Below are 12,634 nucleotides of genomic sequence, written 5' to 3'. Positions count from 1 at the left end.
AAAGGTGAGGTACTTTAAAGGTGAGGTGAGGTACATTAAGGGTGAGGTATAAGAAATGAAGTTAGTTGAAATTACAACAAAAATATATAAATAACTGGAGAGCTGAATTCAATCCAATTCAACTTTATTGTCATTGTACAATGCACAAGTACAAGGTACAACGAAAAGTGAGGTTGCAATGTAATGCATTAGCTGAGTTAGTGGTAAGTCACAGAGTTCAGCTGAATAACAGCCCTAGGGAAGAAGCTGTTCCTGAGCCTAGTCGCGTGGGTACGAATGCATCGGAAGCGTCTCCCAGATGGCAGGAGTGCAAACAGTCCGTGGCTGGGGTGGGTGGGGTCCCTGGTGATGCTGCGGGTTCTCCGTAGGCAACGTTTCTGATAGATGTCCTGAATAGCTGGTAGCTGTGTGCCGGTGATGTACTGGGAAGTTTTAACTACCCGCTGCAGAGCTTTCTGGTCAGAGGTGGAGCCGCTGCCATACCACACCGTAATACAGTTTGTCAGGATTCTCTCTATTATGCAATGGTAAAAGTTGCGGAAAAGCTGGGCCGACAGATTGGCTCTCTTCAGCCTCCTCAGGAAGTAGACGCTGCTGACGCTGAGCCTTCTTCACCAGAGAGGAGGAGTTGAGGGACCATGAAAGGTCCACCATGATGTGGACGCCCAGGAACTTGAAGCTTTGGACCCTTTCCACATCGGCCTCATATATGTAGATGGGAGTGTGTCTGCTGCCTCTAGACTTCCTGAAGTCCACAATGAGCTCCTTCGTCTTCTTGATGTTGAGGGCCAGATTGTTTTCAGTGCTCCATGTCACAAGTTGTTGGACCTCCTCCCTGTAGGCTGACTCATCATTGTTGGCGATCAAGCCTACCACCGTGGCGTCGCCCGCAAACTTGGTGATGGTGTCGAAGTTGCGGACAGGCACACAGTCATGGGTGAAGATGGAGTCGAGGACGGGACTCAGCACGCATCCTTGTGGAGCCCCGGTACATACTCAGGGTTAAGGGGGGAGGATAGGGGGGGGGGGGGCAGGTATAGTTACCAAACCAAACAGACTAGAGTCTGTCAGTCAGAAAGTCCAGGGTCCAGTTGCAGAGGGAGGTATTAAGTCCTAGGATGTGAAGTTTGGTGGCAAGCTTGGTGGGGATGATGGTGTTGAATGCTGAGCTGTAGTCAATGAACAGTATTCTGACACAGGTGTCCTTGCCTTCAAAGTGGGTCAGAGCTGAGCGAAGAGCAGTGGACATGGCATCTTCCGTTGACCTATTTGCAAGATAGGCAAACTGGTGCTGGTCAAGGGTGAACATCTTGCCCAATGCAGTGCTGAGACAAGGGAAGGGTCTTTTAAACTCTTGCTTTGCGTCTCCGACCACAATCTATATTTCCAATGAGCTGCGATTTTGGCTGAATCACGATATTCCCAAATGCCGAGAGCACGAGCAGCACATTTGAATGGGCGAGATGGCGTAAAATGCCGCAATATTTTGGCCAACCTAAATTGGAGGTTTATGGAAGTGTTTAAAGGCAATTTGTGTTTGACATTGTTCAAGTATATAATTATATTGAAATAAAATAAAAGTTTTAAAGGTTGTAGAAAAAAAAAAAACTTTTTCATAAGTTTCCCACCATTGATGCACCTTCTTTTACACCACTTTATTTAACACGTTACAATAGTTATTTGTGCCTGTTGTTTGTATCCTTTATAACGTTCCTAAAAAATGTAAGTTTCCTGTTTGTAATGATTTTCAATTTTGTTTGAATGACAGACAGGCAGACAGAGTAAAAAAATTATCCTACCTCACGGATTCCTGTTTGGAATGATTTTCAATTTATTTTGATTGCCAGGAAGGCAGACAGAGTAAAAAATAAATAAATAAATCTCCCTCCTCTTCACTTGTGCGATCGGGAAAATTCATAACCAAAGTCGTGTTAAACTACAGGTTCGTTTTCCGATTCATGTTCCGATATGTGTTCAAAATATAACATTCAATTTGAATTAAGTTGTTCCTAACTCATAAACTGACGTTTCTGTTTGAACGGACATACGGACAGAAGTGAACCGAATACTCAAAACTACATTTAGCCTCACTTATGCTGGGTAAAAATATATCTTCAACATCCCCATTCCTGAGAGAAAGTAACACTGACTGAACATTCATTTGATTGTGAATCAAGAAAAAATCAAATGTATGGATAATCACGTCTGTTTTGTTGCTCAAGTATAAGGAGTGTATGTGAAGACATGGCAAGGCTATTCCAGTGCTGCATTTCTCAAAATATGCCATGTACATACAGCTACCTCACACCTTTTGCTCAAAGCACACGCACGTGCAAGATTTGCTAAACATCACCATACCTGTGCAGCTTACAACTTCTTCATACAATGTCTCAGATAGAGGATCTGACAGGTTTTGGCAGCAAGCAGCTTGCAAGGCCCTGAAAGACATGCGTGAAATCGAGTTGACGATCAGCAAAGTTACGTTCTTCATTTGCTCACACCCACAGTTCACACGTCAAGCGTCTGTAAAAGCTCTCTCCCACATGGAAGATCAAAATAAAAAGTTAGAAGCACTTGGGAAGAACAAATTATTCTTTGGAATTGTGGGGGAGGGAAGGCAAAGGGTGGCAGGGTGATGGAGGAAAGAAAATCGAATGAATTTTTTTTTTCTCCAACTCAATATTAATTAATTCGAGCGCAACTTGAAGGCAAGCATATTCGGAATCAGATTTTTGGAAGGGTCCTGAAAGTGATCACGTGCATCAATAAATTTGACTCTCTACCAGTTGACAAGGTCCCAAAGGGTGCAATATATAAAATTATTTTCCACAAAAGCAAAAAAATTAACTGTTTATTGTCAGAGAGAAGGGGGAGTGACTGAAAGGAAATGCCAAAATGAATGGGCAATAAAATACGACAAGATCCCAACAAAACAAACCGATGATAAATCAAATAAGTTTTCTTTGTGCACGCGTTGATGCTCATGGAAAGGCAAATACCATCATGCTGAGAGATTATCATGAGACGTCTCACGGGACGGCAAGTGCCATAATCTGGTTCCATGTGCATTCATTTCGAGACCGCTGCTGCTTCTCCAAATTAAACCGCCCAGAGAAAATCACATTTTATGAAAAGTCCTCGTTTTCTTCCTCTGGGATCATTCATCGACACTAAAAATATCCAAACAAATCAAAGACATATCTATCTATAATTCCAGTAATCTCTGTCTGTACGTTTGTACGTTTGTACGTTTGTACGTTTGTCTGTTTGTCTGTGACCGCTGTTTCTCGACAACCACGGGTCCGATATACTTTTAACTTGCCAGGTATATTGCTGGGGACCCGAGGATGTGCCTTTTCAAGGTTTCATATTAATCGGACAATTACTTACCGAGCTATGTCCAAAAAACGATTCAACCAATCAGAGAGCAGCGAACGATCGCGTGTGCCGAACGTGGCGGGCACACTCTGCCTCGGATGGCACATTTGAGAGCGTATTCATTTATTTCACGTTTGCAAACTATGTTGGCGTTAAACTATGTTTTACAACTAATAAAAACGAATTTGCGATTCATTCGCTTTCCTGCGCGTTTGTGCACGCGATGGCGATTTCTTTACCAAACTCCGGAAGCCGTTCGCTTTGGACCAAACCATTGCATGTAAATAGAGGGGGGGGATTGTCACCACTCGCAAGCCGTTCGCTTTGGACCAAACCATTTCATGTAAATAGAGGGGGGGGGGATATAATTTTAGATATAGATATAGTACGGGCATGCCCTCTATCTATAATTCCAGTAATCTCTGTACGTTTGTACGTTTGTACGTCTGTACGTCTGTACGTTTGTCTGTGACCGCTGTTTCTCGACAACTACCGGTCCGATATACTTGAAACTTGCCAGGTATATTGCTGGGGACCCGAGGATGTGCCTTTTCAAGGTTTGAAATTAATCGGACAAGTACTTACCGAGCTATGGCGATTTAGCCGTTCGCCGTTCGCTTTGCCGTTGCGAATGGACCAAACCATTCATGTAAATAGAGGGGGGGGGGGGGGGTTCTGTGGTCGTTCGCTTTGGCTTTGCGAATGGACCAAACCATTCATGTAAATAGAGGGGGGGGTTCTGTGGTCGTTCGCTTTGGCTTTGCGAATGGACCAAACCATTCATGTAAATAGAGGGGGGGGGGGGGTTCTGTGGTCGTTGCGAATGGACCAAACCATTGTTTTTTTTTTGCAGTTTTTTTTTTTTTTGCAGTTTTTTTTTTTTTGCAAGGAACGGGCACCCACGTACGGGCACGTCCTAGCTTATATATAGTACGGGCATGCCCTAGTATATATAAATTACGAAAACCATGAGGGCTATGACATTTCATGTCGTTTTCTTCTTGTTTTGTCAAAATGTCTAAACAAATTCCACTTTGACATTATGGGGTATTATGTATAGATCAGTGCCAAAAAAATCTCAATGTTTTCACACCCCTTTTAAATTCAGGCTGTAACAGAGCAAAATGTGAAAAAAGTCAAGGGGTGTGAATACTTTCTTAAGGTGCTGTAGATCCACGCTGTCAGTGGAATATAAAACATAAACTGTTCAGCCTGGCGGAGGTATTCGCTCGACTGAGTGCCGTTCTACTTTTTCTTATATATATATATATATATATATATTGGTGCGGTTTTGGAAAATGTACCCCCGGGGAGCGCATTCATGTACACCATCGGAATCCCCAGATAGTTATTTGTTTTGTCTGTGTAGGGTAGACGGTTGCCCATTTCGGTTCATGAATGGGAACATGTGTTAAGCTATTGTAGTCTATGTATTCCTGGTGTAATGTCACCCCATTTCCGATTATCTCTTTCTTTCAATCCACCCTCGGTTTGTTCCAACAATCTCCAATCGGTTTCTTCCAGCAATCTTTCTTTCAATACCCCATTGGTAATTCCTTCAACCCCACGATCGGCTTAGTCCAGTGATAGACCGATATATCGGCCGATATCTGGCATTTTGAGGTTATCGCCTTCCACAGATGATGGGGCTGATATTTGTTTGAGAAACACACCCTAAAAGCAATTTTACTAAACCGACACCCCTCACAGGCTTTGCCAGTGGGGAGTGTGACTGTGACACACAGATAGGACTAAAAACAACACCTGGCAAAGGGCGGATAAGCTCCGGTAGGGAGCCAACGGCCATCCAGTAAGGAGGTAGGGAGCCAACGGCCATCCAGTAAGGAGGTAGGGAGCCAACGGCCATCCAGTAAGGAAATGGTGTCTCCTAAAAAAACCACCCATCCGGTTTGACCTGTTCAAGGCATACCAAAGACTTTTAAAATGATACGTGCTGCTTCCTTGCTTGAAAAGGCAGAGAATGGACAATGCCCATCGGTTGGCATCCATGGGTAGGAGGAACTTCGTCTTCCTCTCTTAGGTATCTTAATACAGATGTACACCTCAACATGGAGTTCTTCCAAGGTGCAAGTCCCCCTTGGGGAGGGTGGGGAGTTAAATTGCTACAATCTCCGTCATGTGACTCTTAGGCCCCCTGTCAGCTTTGGTTGCTATTGGTCAAACCAGACAAACAAACAGACACCAAATTGTATATTTTAGTAAGTCAAGATGTAAAGTGCAGACGTAATGAAGAAATTGCTGCTGTTCACACAAGTCCCCCAAAACGTTTCATTTTCATATACCGTATTCTGCAAAGTTTTCCCAACTTTTTTTGCTTTAGTTTTAAACATGTCCTAATTTAAAAAGATGAGGAGGATTAGACGAACTGGAAAGAAATACCGCCGTTTACAAACACACGATACTTTTCTGTCTTTTTGAGTGAATAATACTCGTATATTGTGTTAAATTTGTTGATTGAAGTTCAACAATTTTGTATAATTCTCATTTTTTATTATTAAATTGTTTAATCAAATGCATATTATCCACATTACAACGGTCATCATCATCAGACCACAGAATATTTTGCCTCGTGCTCTCAAAGTCTTTCACGTGCCTTTTTGTAAACTCCAGGCGTGCCATCATGTGACTTTTCCCCAGGAGTGGCTTGTGTCTGGCCATTCTCCCATCAAGCCTAGATTTATGAAGGGCTGCAAATACTGTTGTTTTTCCGGCAGGTTCTCCCATCTTAGCCAAGGAACTCTGTAGTTCTATCAAAGTGGTCATTGGGTTCTTGGTCCCCTCCCTGACCAAGGTCTTTCCTGCCCGGTTGCTCAGTTTGGTCAGATTCTCAATGGGATTCAAGTCTGGCCTTTGGATGGGCCACTGAAGGACTTTCATAATCTTGTTCTGAAGCCATTCCAGTGTTGCTTTGGCTGTATTCTTGGGATCATTGCCCTGTTGGAACGAAAATCTAGGCCAGCTCTTGGAAGAGTCTGGGGAGTTCCATATTCTTTCCTTTTCCTAATGATGGTTCTTGGGAACTTTCAACAATGGAAATTGTTTTATACCCTTCCCCAGATCTATGCCTCCTCATAATTGTATCTCGGATTTCTACGGACAGTTCCTTGGACTTAATGGTAAAGTTTCTGCTCTGACTTGCACTGTCAACTGTGGGACCTTAAATATAGAAAGGTGTGTTTCTTTCTAAATCATGCCCAATCAATTGAATTGCAAACAGGCGGACTTCAATCAAGTTGTAGAGATATCTCAAGGATGATCAAAGGAAATTGGATGCGCCTGAGCTCAAATTGCGGCTTAATAGCAAAGGGGTTGAATACTTATTGACTCAAGACATTTCAGCTTTTCATTTTTAATTATTAGCCCCTGTTGGACTTGATCCATCCATCCACAACCATATCTCGGAGAAGTACGGATCGATTTTGTTCATATTTGGCACAAAGACAACACATGCTGATGTACATATGCACATTTTGTTTTGCGATGCAATTAAAGATGGCCGACTGGTGGCCATATTTGTTGTAAAAAACCCAATGTTGAACACCTCAACCATTTCTCGGACATGCATTTACTGATCGTGTTCAAACTTGGCACAAAGATAATGAATGATGGGTTATATATGAACGTCATTTTGTTTTAGAGATCAGATCCAAGATGGCCAACTGGCGGTCATTTTGTTACTTAAACGTGTCCCCAATAATTTCTCGACATGCATGGTCTGATTTTGTACAAACTTGGCACAAAGACAATACGAGAGTGTACATATGCAGAAGATTTTGTTTTGTAATCCGACCAACGATGGCTGACTGTCGGCCTTTAACTCCGTACAGCAAAATTACTAAAACCATGGGGGCTATGACATTTCATGTCTTTTTCTTCTTGTTTTGTCAAAATGTCGAAACAAATTCCACTTTGACATTATGGGGTATTATGTATAGATCAGTGCCAAAAAAATCTCAATGTAACCCCTTTTAAATTCAGGCTGTATCAGAGCAAAATGTGAAAAAAGTCAAGGGGTGTGAATACTTTCTTAAGGTGCTGTAGATCCGCCCCGTCAGTGGAATATAAAACATAAACTGTTCAGCCTGGCGGAGGTATTCGCTCGACTGAGTGCCGTTCTACTTTTTCTTATATTTTCATAATCGCCTTATTTCTGAAAAAGACTATGATGGAGGTAATCTGCATGCAATATACTATAATATTCAAAATGACAAGTTGGGAGGAAGGGGGTGGGGTTGAAAATATACGATTCTGAAAGCATAAAATGCCCACCTGCTCAAGCTCATGGCCGCTTCGGAATGTTCAGGAAGCACCTTCAAGCCACGGCCAAAAGCAGAGCTACCATGCAGGACAAAACGGATTCTGGGCCGGTCTTCGGAATTCTGATCCACCGATGAACCGAGTGCAGGTTGAGTAGCGTGCAAGTTGAATATGTCCAGGAAGTCTCCGGGCTGCAAAAGAAATTCCATTTCCTGTTTTTGCAAATGTAACATGGAACATTCATTCACACCAGCACGGGACACCCTCTGTACTCGGTCTCCTTTTGAAAAATAAAAAATGGTAACATGATTGAAGGGTTAAGAACGGAAATTTTGGCAACGATACCTTCAATACGAGTTCAAAACGGGCACGAGTTCAATATTTTAATACACTTATTATCATGGGGACCTGTATTCGCCCAAGATGCTTATTCGCTGAAGGATAAACTCAACATTCTCGTAACTGCTCATATCAATCACTCAAAACTTCGTGCAATTTCGTTTCATTGTCAAGAAAATTGAAGAAGAAGAACCATCAACGAAAATCACAATGGATGAAAGAGGAAACATTTTGCTTTGTTTCAAAAGCAGCGAGTTAAAAGAAGAAGTCCACAAGAAGAGTTTGACACACAGATAGTTCATGACCCCACTCCACCACAAAATATGTCTTTTTCATACAGAATTGTAGGCTCATGGAGGAAATAAACGACAATGAAAAACAGATTTATAGACAAAGAAGGTAAAACAAAAGGAACAGACAGACAAAAACACATCGACACAGAATGGAATAAAATGATACAGATATCAAATGCATATGTGAGATAATTGGCTGAAAGTAAAATCTGACACTAAAATAAACGTTTGCATTAAGATGATATTTAAAATCTTCATCGATTGAGTCGCCCAATGAAGGGAGAGCACAATAAGGTCGTTTCTTTCAAATATCCTCTTTTCATTTCATTGGATTTACAAGATACTGGAAGCGTATGGTTCTGCCACTGCGATGAGGTGGTGGCCATGTCGGCAAAGCCTCACAATTGCTCTCAATGGTGGGGAGGAAAGAGTGTTGTGTGTGTGTGTGTGTGTGTGTGAGTGTGTGTGCATGTGCGAGTGTGCGTGTGCGCGCACACTGGATTATTATAACCTAGGGTAGGAGGTCAAGCAGGTCAGCTTTGCTAAATGTAATTGATGAATTGAGCATCCCAAATTAATCAAGATGGTACTGGCTCTGCCAGGTGGGCAGTGGTTCAGAAGTGAGGTTCAGCTAGGTAGTTTGAACTGCAGATGATGCAGAAAAGGAGATTGGAAGTGTTGTGTGTGCAGGAGACCAGATGGAAAGGAGAGGCGGTTGGTAGGAGGGTACAAGCTGTTGCACACAGGTGAGGATGGAAGGAGTAATGGTGTGGGAATAATTGTACCGGAAAAAAAAAAATCAGCAAGAAGGTGGTCAGAGTGGAAAGATGCGAGGGACAGATAGTTATGGCATGGGTGATGACAGGGAGGCAAACAGTGTGTGCTATGTCGGTATATGGGCCACAAACAGGAAGGACTGGGGCAGAGAAGCAGGAATTCAGGGACGCACTGAAGAGGATGATGGGAATGGTTGAGCTGGAAGTGACGCTGTGCATACCGGGGGACTTTACGACGCATATGGGAGTAGCGCAGCTGGGTGAAGAGGAATGTGTTGGTAAATTTAGTTGGGGAACAATGAATAGAGAGGGTCAAGAGCTGGTGTAGCTGGTGGCAAGGAATGGGATGGCCATAGCTGGTTCATTATTTTAAAAGTGGGACAGCCACCACAAGATTACCTATAGGAGTGGACAGCACAGAATTGTGTTTGGTGGTGCAAGGAAGCGACAGTTGTGGAGGGTTAAGGATTTTAATGGGAGAGCATATTACCTCCCAGCAGAAGCCTGTGGTGTTTGGGGTTAGGATGAAGAAAAGGAGGGAGGTTAAGAGCAGCGGTTGGAAGATCATTAGGTAGAGGAAGTGGAGGGGAAACGTTGCCATAAAATATAAGGAGAGGGTGAGGGCCAGGTATTAGCAACTTAGTGAACAAGCGGGAGGGTTGGAAAAAAGTGGAAGAAGTACGGAGAAGCAAGATATCAAGGAGATTGAAAGGGACGGGTCTGATGCCGTGTGTAATGCCGACCTAGCTTTATGGCCTGGAAAGGGTGGAATTGACAGAGAAACAACAACAGATGCTGCAGAATTGTGCGAATAACTGGGTCGGGAGGATTGGGGGGATGAAGAGGGTGGATAGAAGGAGAGGAGATTGGTGTGCAGATGAGCTTGATGCGGAGATTGGTGAAATGTCAGCTGAGATGGGCTAGATACTTGGTGTCGATAGGGGATGCGACAATGGCAAAGAGAGCGGATAGGTTGAGGGCACGAGGTAGGAGGAAAAGAGTAGACAGCATTTGAGCTGGGAGCATTTTGTGAAGAGGGATATCAGTAAGATGGGGGTGGTTGGAGAGTGGAGAGAGTTGGCTGAGGACAAAGGGGAGTGGAGGAGTATTGTGGTGAAAGCAGGGCAGGAACTCGGTACCATTGGACCTCACCCTTTACGAAGGGATGAGGAGAAGAAGAAAGTGTGGTTTCATTTCCCATTGCTCCTCAGAACACACATATCTGAATCCTGTTATGGGGTGGCAACCTGTCCAGGATTGGTTCGGACAAAGAAAGATTTACAAATCGTCATGAGGGAGAAAAACATCGAAATATAAATGTGATGATGGACAAGAAAATGGTACGAAGCAACAGATACAGGTAGCTGGTTTCACAGACGAGGTAACAGAGGGATTAAGGAGGTGAGCATCCGGCTTTAACTTGGGAAGGGTAATCAGGTGTTTGTATTTCTCGAAGAAAACTTTCCACGAGTTAAGAAAAGGACACGTTAACCATGCACTGCATCTGGATGATGTATGGTACACCGTTTTGCGATTCCAAAACCTGGACAACAGGTGCAGCACGGACAATCTCCAGAGATGAAATGGCAAATTTACAACTGTACATTTATTGTGTTAACAACGTGGACCCATTAACAAAGGACGTTTCTCTTTATCATCCAAAAAAAGGTTATTTGGTGAGATAATGCCGATGGCTGTATGGCTGAGGGACTGTGCGGTAAACGCTTAAACGATGCAATGTTTCATATAATTAACCATTTATCATGTACACAAAAAATTCATTAGACAGCCCATATTAAAAATAAATAAAAAAATAAAAAAAACCAGACAAAACGTTTGTGTCAACGTTAATAAAACGAAGGTCGGACGAGTCCCAAACAACGAGAAAGGAAAGAAAGCGGACAATGGCCTTGTTCGACATGTGAAAAGGAGTTGGAAGGAATTCAATTAGCTGTAGGCAGTTACAGATAGCGTCACAATACGTGCAGCGGTATCATTGGAAATTTGTAACAAAAGCTGGGTTATTCCCAATTTGTTAACAAAAGCGGGTTATTCCCAATTTGTTAACAAAAGCTGGGTTTATTCCCAATTTGTTAACAAAAGCTGGGTTATTCCCAATTTGTTAACAAAAGCGGGTTATTCCCAATTTGTTAACAAAAGCTGGGTTTATTCCCAATTTGTTAACGAAAGCAGGTTTATTCCCAATTTGTTAACAAAAGCGGGTTATTCCCAATTTGTTAACAAAAGCTGGGTTTATTCCCAATTTGTTAACGAAAGCAGGTTTATTCCCAATTTGTTAACAAAAGCTGGGTTTATTCCCAATTTGTTAACGAAAGCAGGTTTATTCCCAATTTGTAACAAAAGCGGGTTATTCCCAATTTGTTAACAAAAGCTGGGTTTATTCCCAATTTGTTAACGAAAGCAGGTTTATTCCCAATTTGTTAACAAAAGCTGGGTTTATTCCCAATTTGTTAACGAAAGCAGGTTTATTCCCAATTTGTAACAAAAGCTGGGTTATTCCCAATTTGTTAACAAAAGCTGGGTTATTCCCAATTTGTTAACAAAAGCTGGGTTATTCCCAATTTGTTAACAAAAGCTGGGTTATTCCCAATTTGTTAAGGAAAGCTGGGTTATTCCCAATTTGTTAACGAAAGCTGGGTTATTCCCAATTTGTTGACGAAAGCTGGGTTATTCCCAATTTGGTAACAAAAGCTGGGTTATTCCCAATTTGTTGACAAAAGCTGGGTTATTCCCAATTTAACAAAAGCTGGGTTATTCCCAATTTGGTAACAAAAGCTGGGTTATTCCCAATTTGTTGACAAAAGCTGGGTTATTCCCAATTTGTTGACAAAAGCTGGGTTATTCCCAATTTAACAAAAGCTGGGTTATTCCCAATTTAACAAAAGCTGGGTTATTCCCAATTTGTTGACAAAAGCTGGGTTATTCCCAATTTAACAAAAGCTGGGTTATTCCCAATTTAACAAAAGCTGGGTTATTCCCAATTTGTTGACGAAAGCTGGGTTATTCCCAATTTGGTAACAAAAGCTGGGTTATTCCCAATTTGTTGACAAAAGCTGGGTTATTCCCAATTTAACAAAAGCTGGGTTATTCCCAATTTGGTAACAAAAGCTGGGTTATTCCCAATTTGTTGACAAAAGCTGGGTTATTCCCAATTTGTTGACAAAAGCTGGGTTATTCCCAATTTAACAAAAGCTGGGGGTTATTCCCAATTTAACAAAAGCTGGGTTATTCCCAATTTGTTAACGAAAGCTGGGTTATTCCCAATTTGTTAACAAAAGCTGGGTTATTCCCAATTTGTTGACAAAAGCTGGGTTATTCCCAATTTAACAAAAGCTGGGGGTTATTCCCAATTTAACAAAAGCTGGGTTATTCCCAATTTAACAAAAGCTGGGTTATTCCCAATTTGGTAACAAAAGCTGGGTTATTCCCAATTTGTTGACAAAAGCTGGGTTATTCCCAATTTGTTGACAAAAGCTGGGTTATTCCCAATTTAACAAAAGCTGGGGTTATTCCCAATTTAACAAAAGCTGGGTTATTCTCAATTTGTTA

The 12,634-nt window shown here is 42.2% G+C and overlaps 1 protein-coding gene across 2 annotated transcripts in view; it reads right to left on the bottom strand.

Annotated features, from left to right (window-relative positions):
- The window catches only part of POT1 (protection of telomeres 1), a 159,782-nt gene that overhangs the window by 27,263 nt on the left and 119,885 nt on the right, over positions 1-12,634 (bottom strand). For both annotated transcript variants that reach the window (XM_068131538.2, XM_078786863.1), the window contains exons 11-12: positions 7,669-7,847; positions 2,359-2,438 (exon numbers count right to left, since the gene is read on the bottom strand). In XM_068131538.2, the coding sequence (XP_067987639.2) occupies positions 2,359-2,438; positions 7,669-7,847 (259 nt within the window). The remainder of the gene's footprint in view (positions 1-2,358; positions 2,439-7,668; positions 7,848-12,634) is intronic.

The sequence above is a fragment of the Myxine glutinosa genome, chromosome 11 (genome assembly GCF_964187855.1).
Source record: "Myxine glutinosa chromosome 11, kmMyxGlut1.1, whole genome shotgun sequence".
Taxonomy (NCBI): domain Eukaryota; kingdom Metazoa; phylum Chordata; class Myxini; order Myxiniformes; family Myxinidae; genus Myxine; species Myxine glutinosa.
Note: the sequence above shows the minus strand (reverse complement) of the source record. Positions and strands in the feature narration are given on the sequence as shown.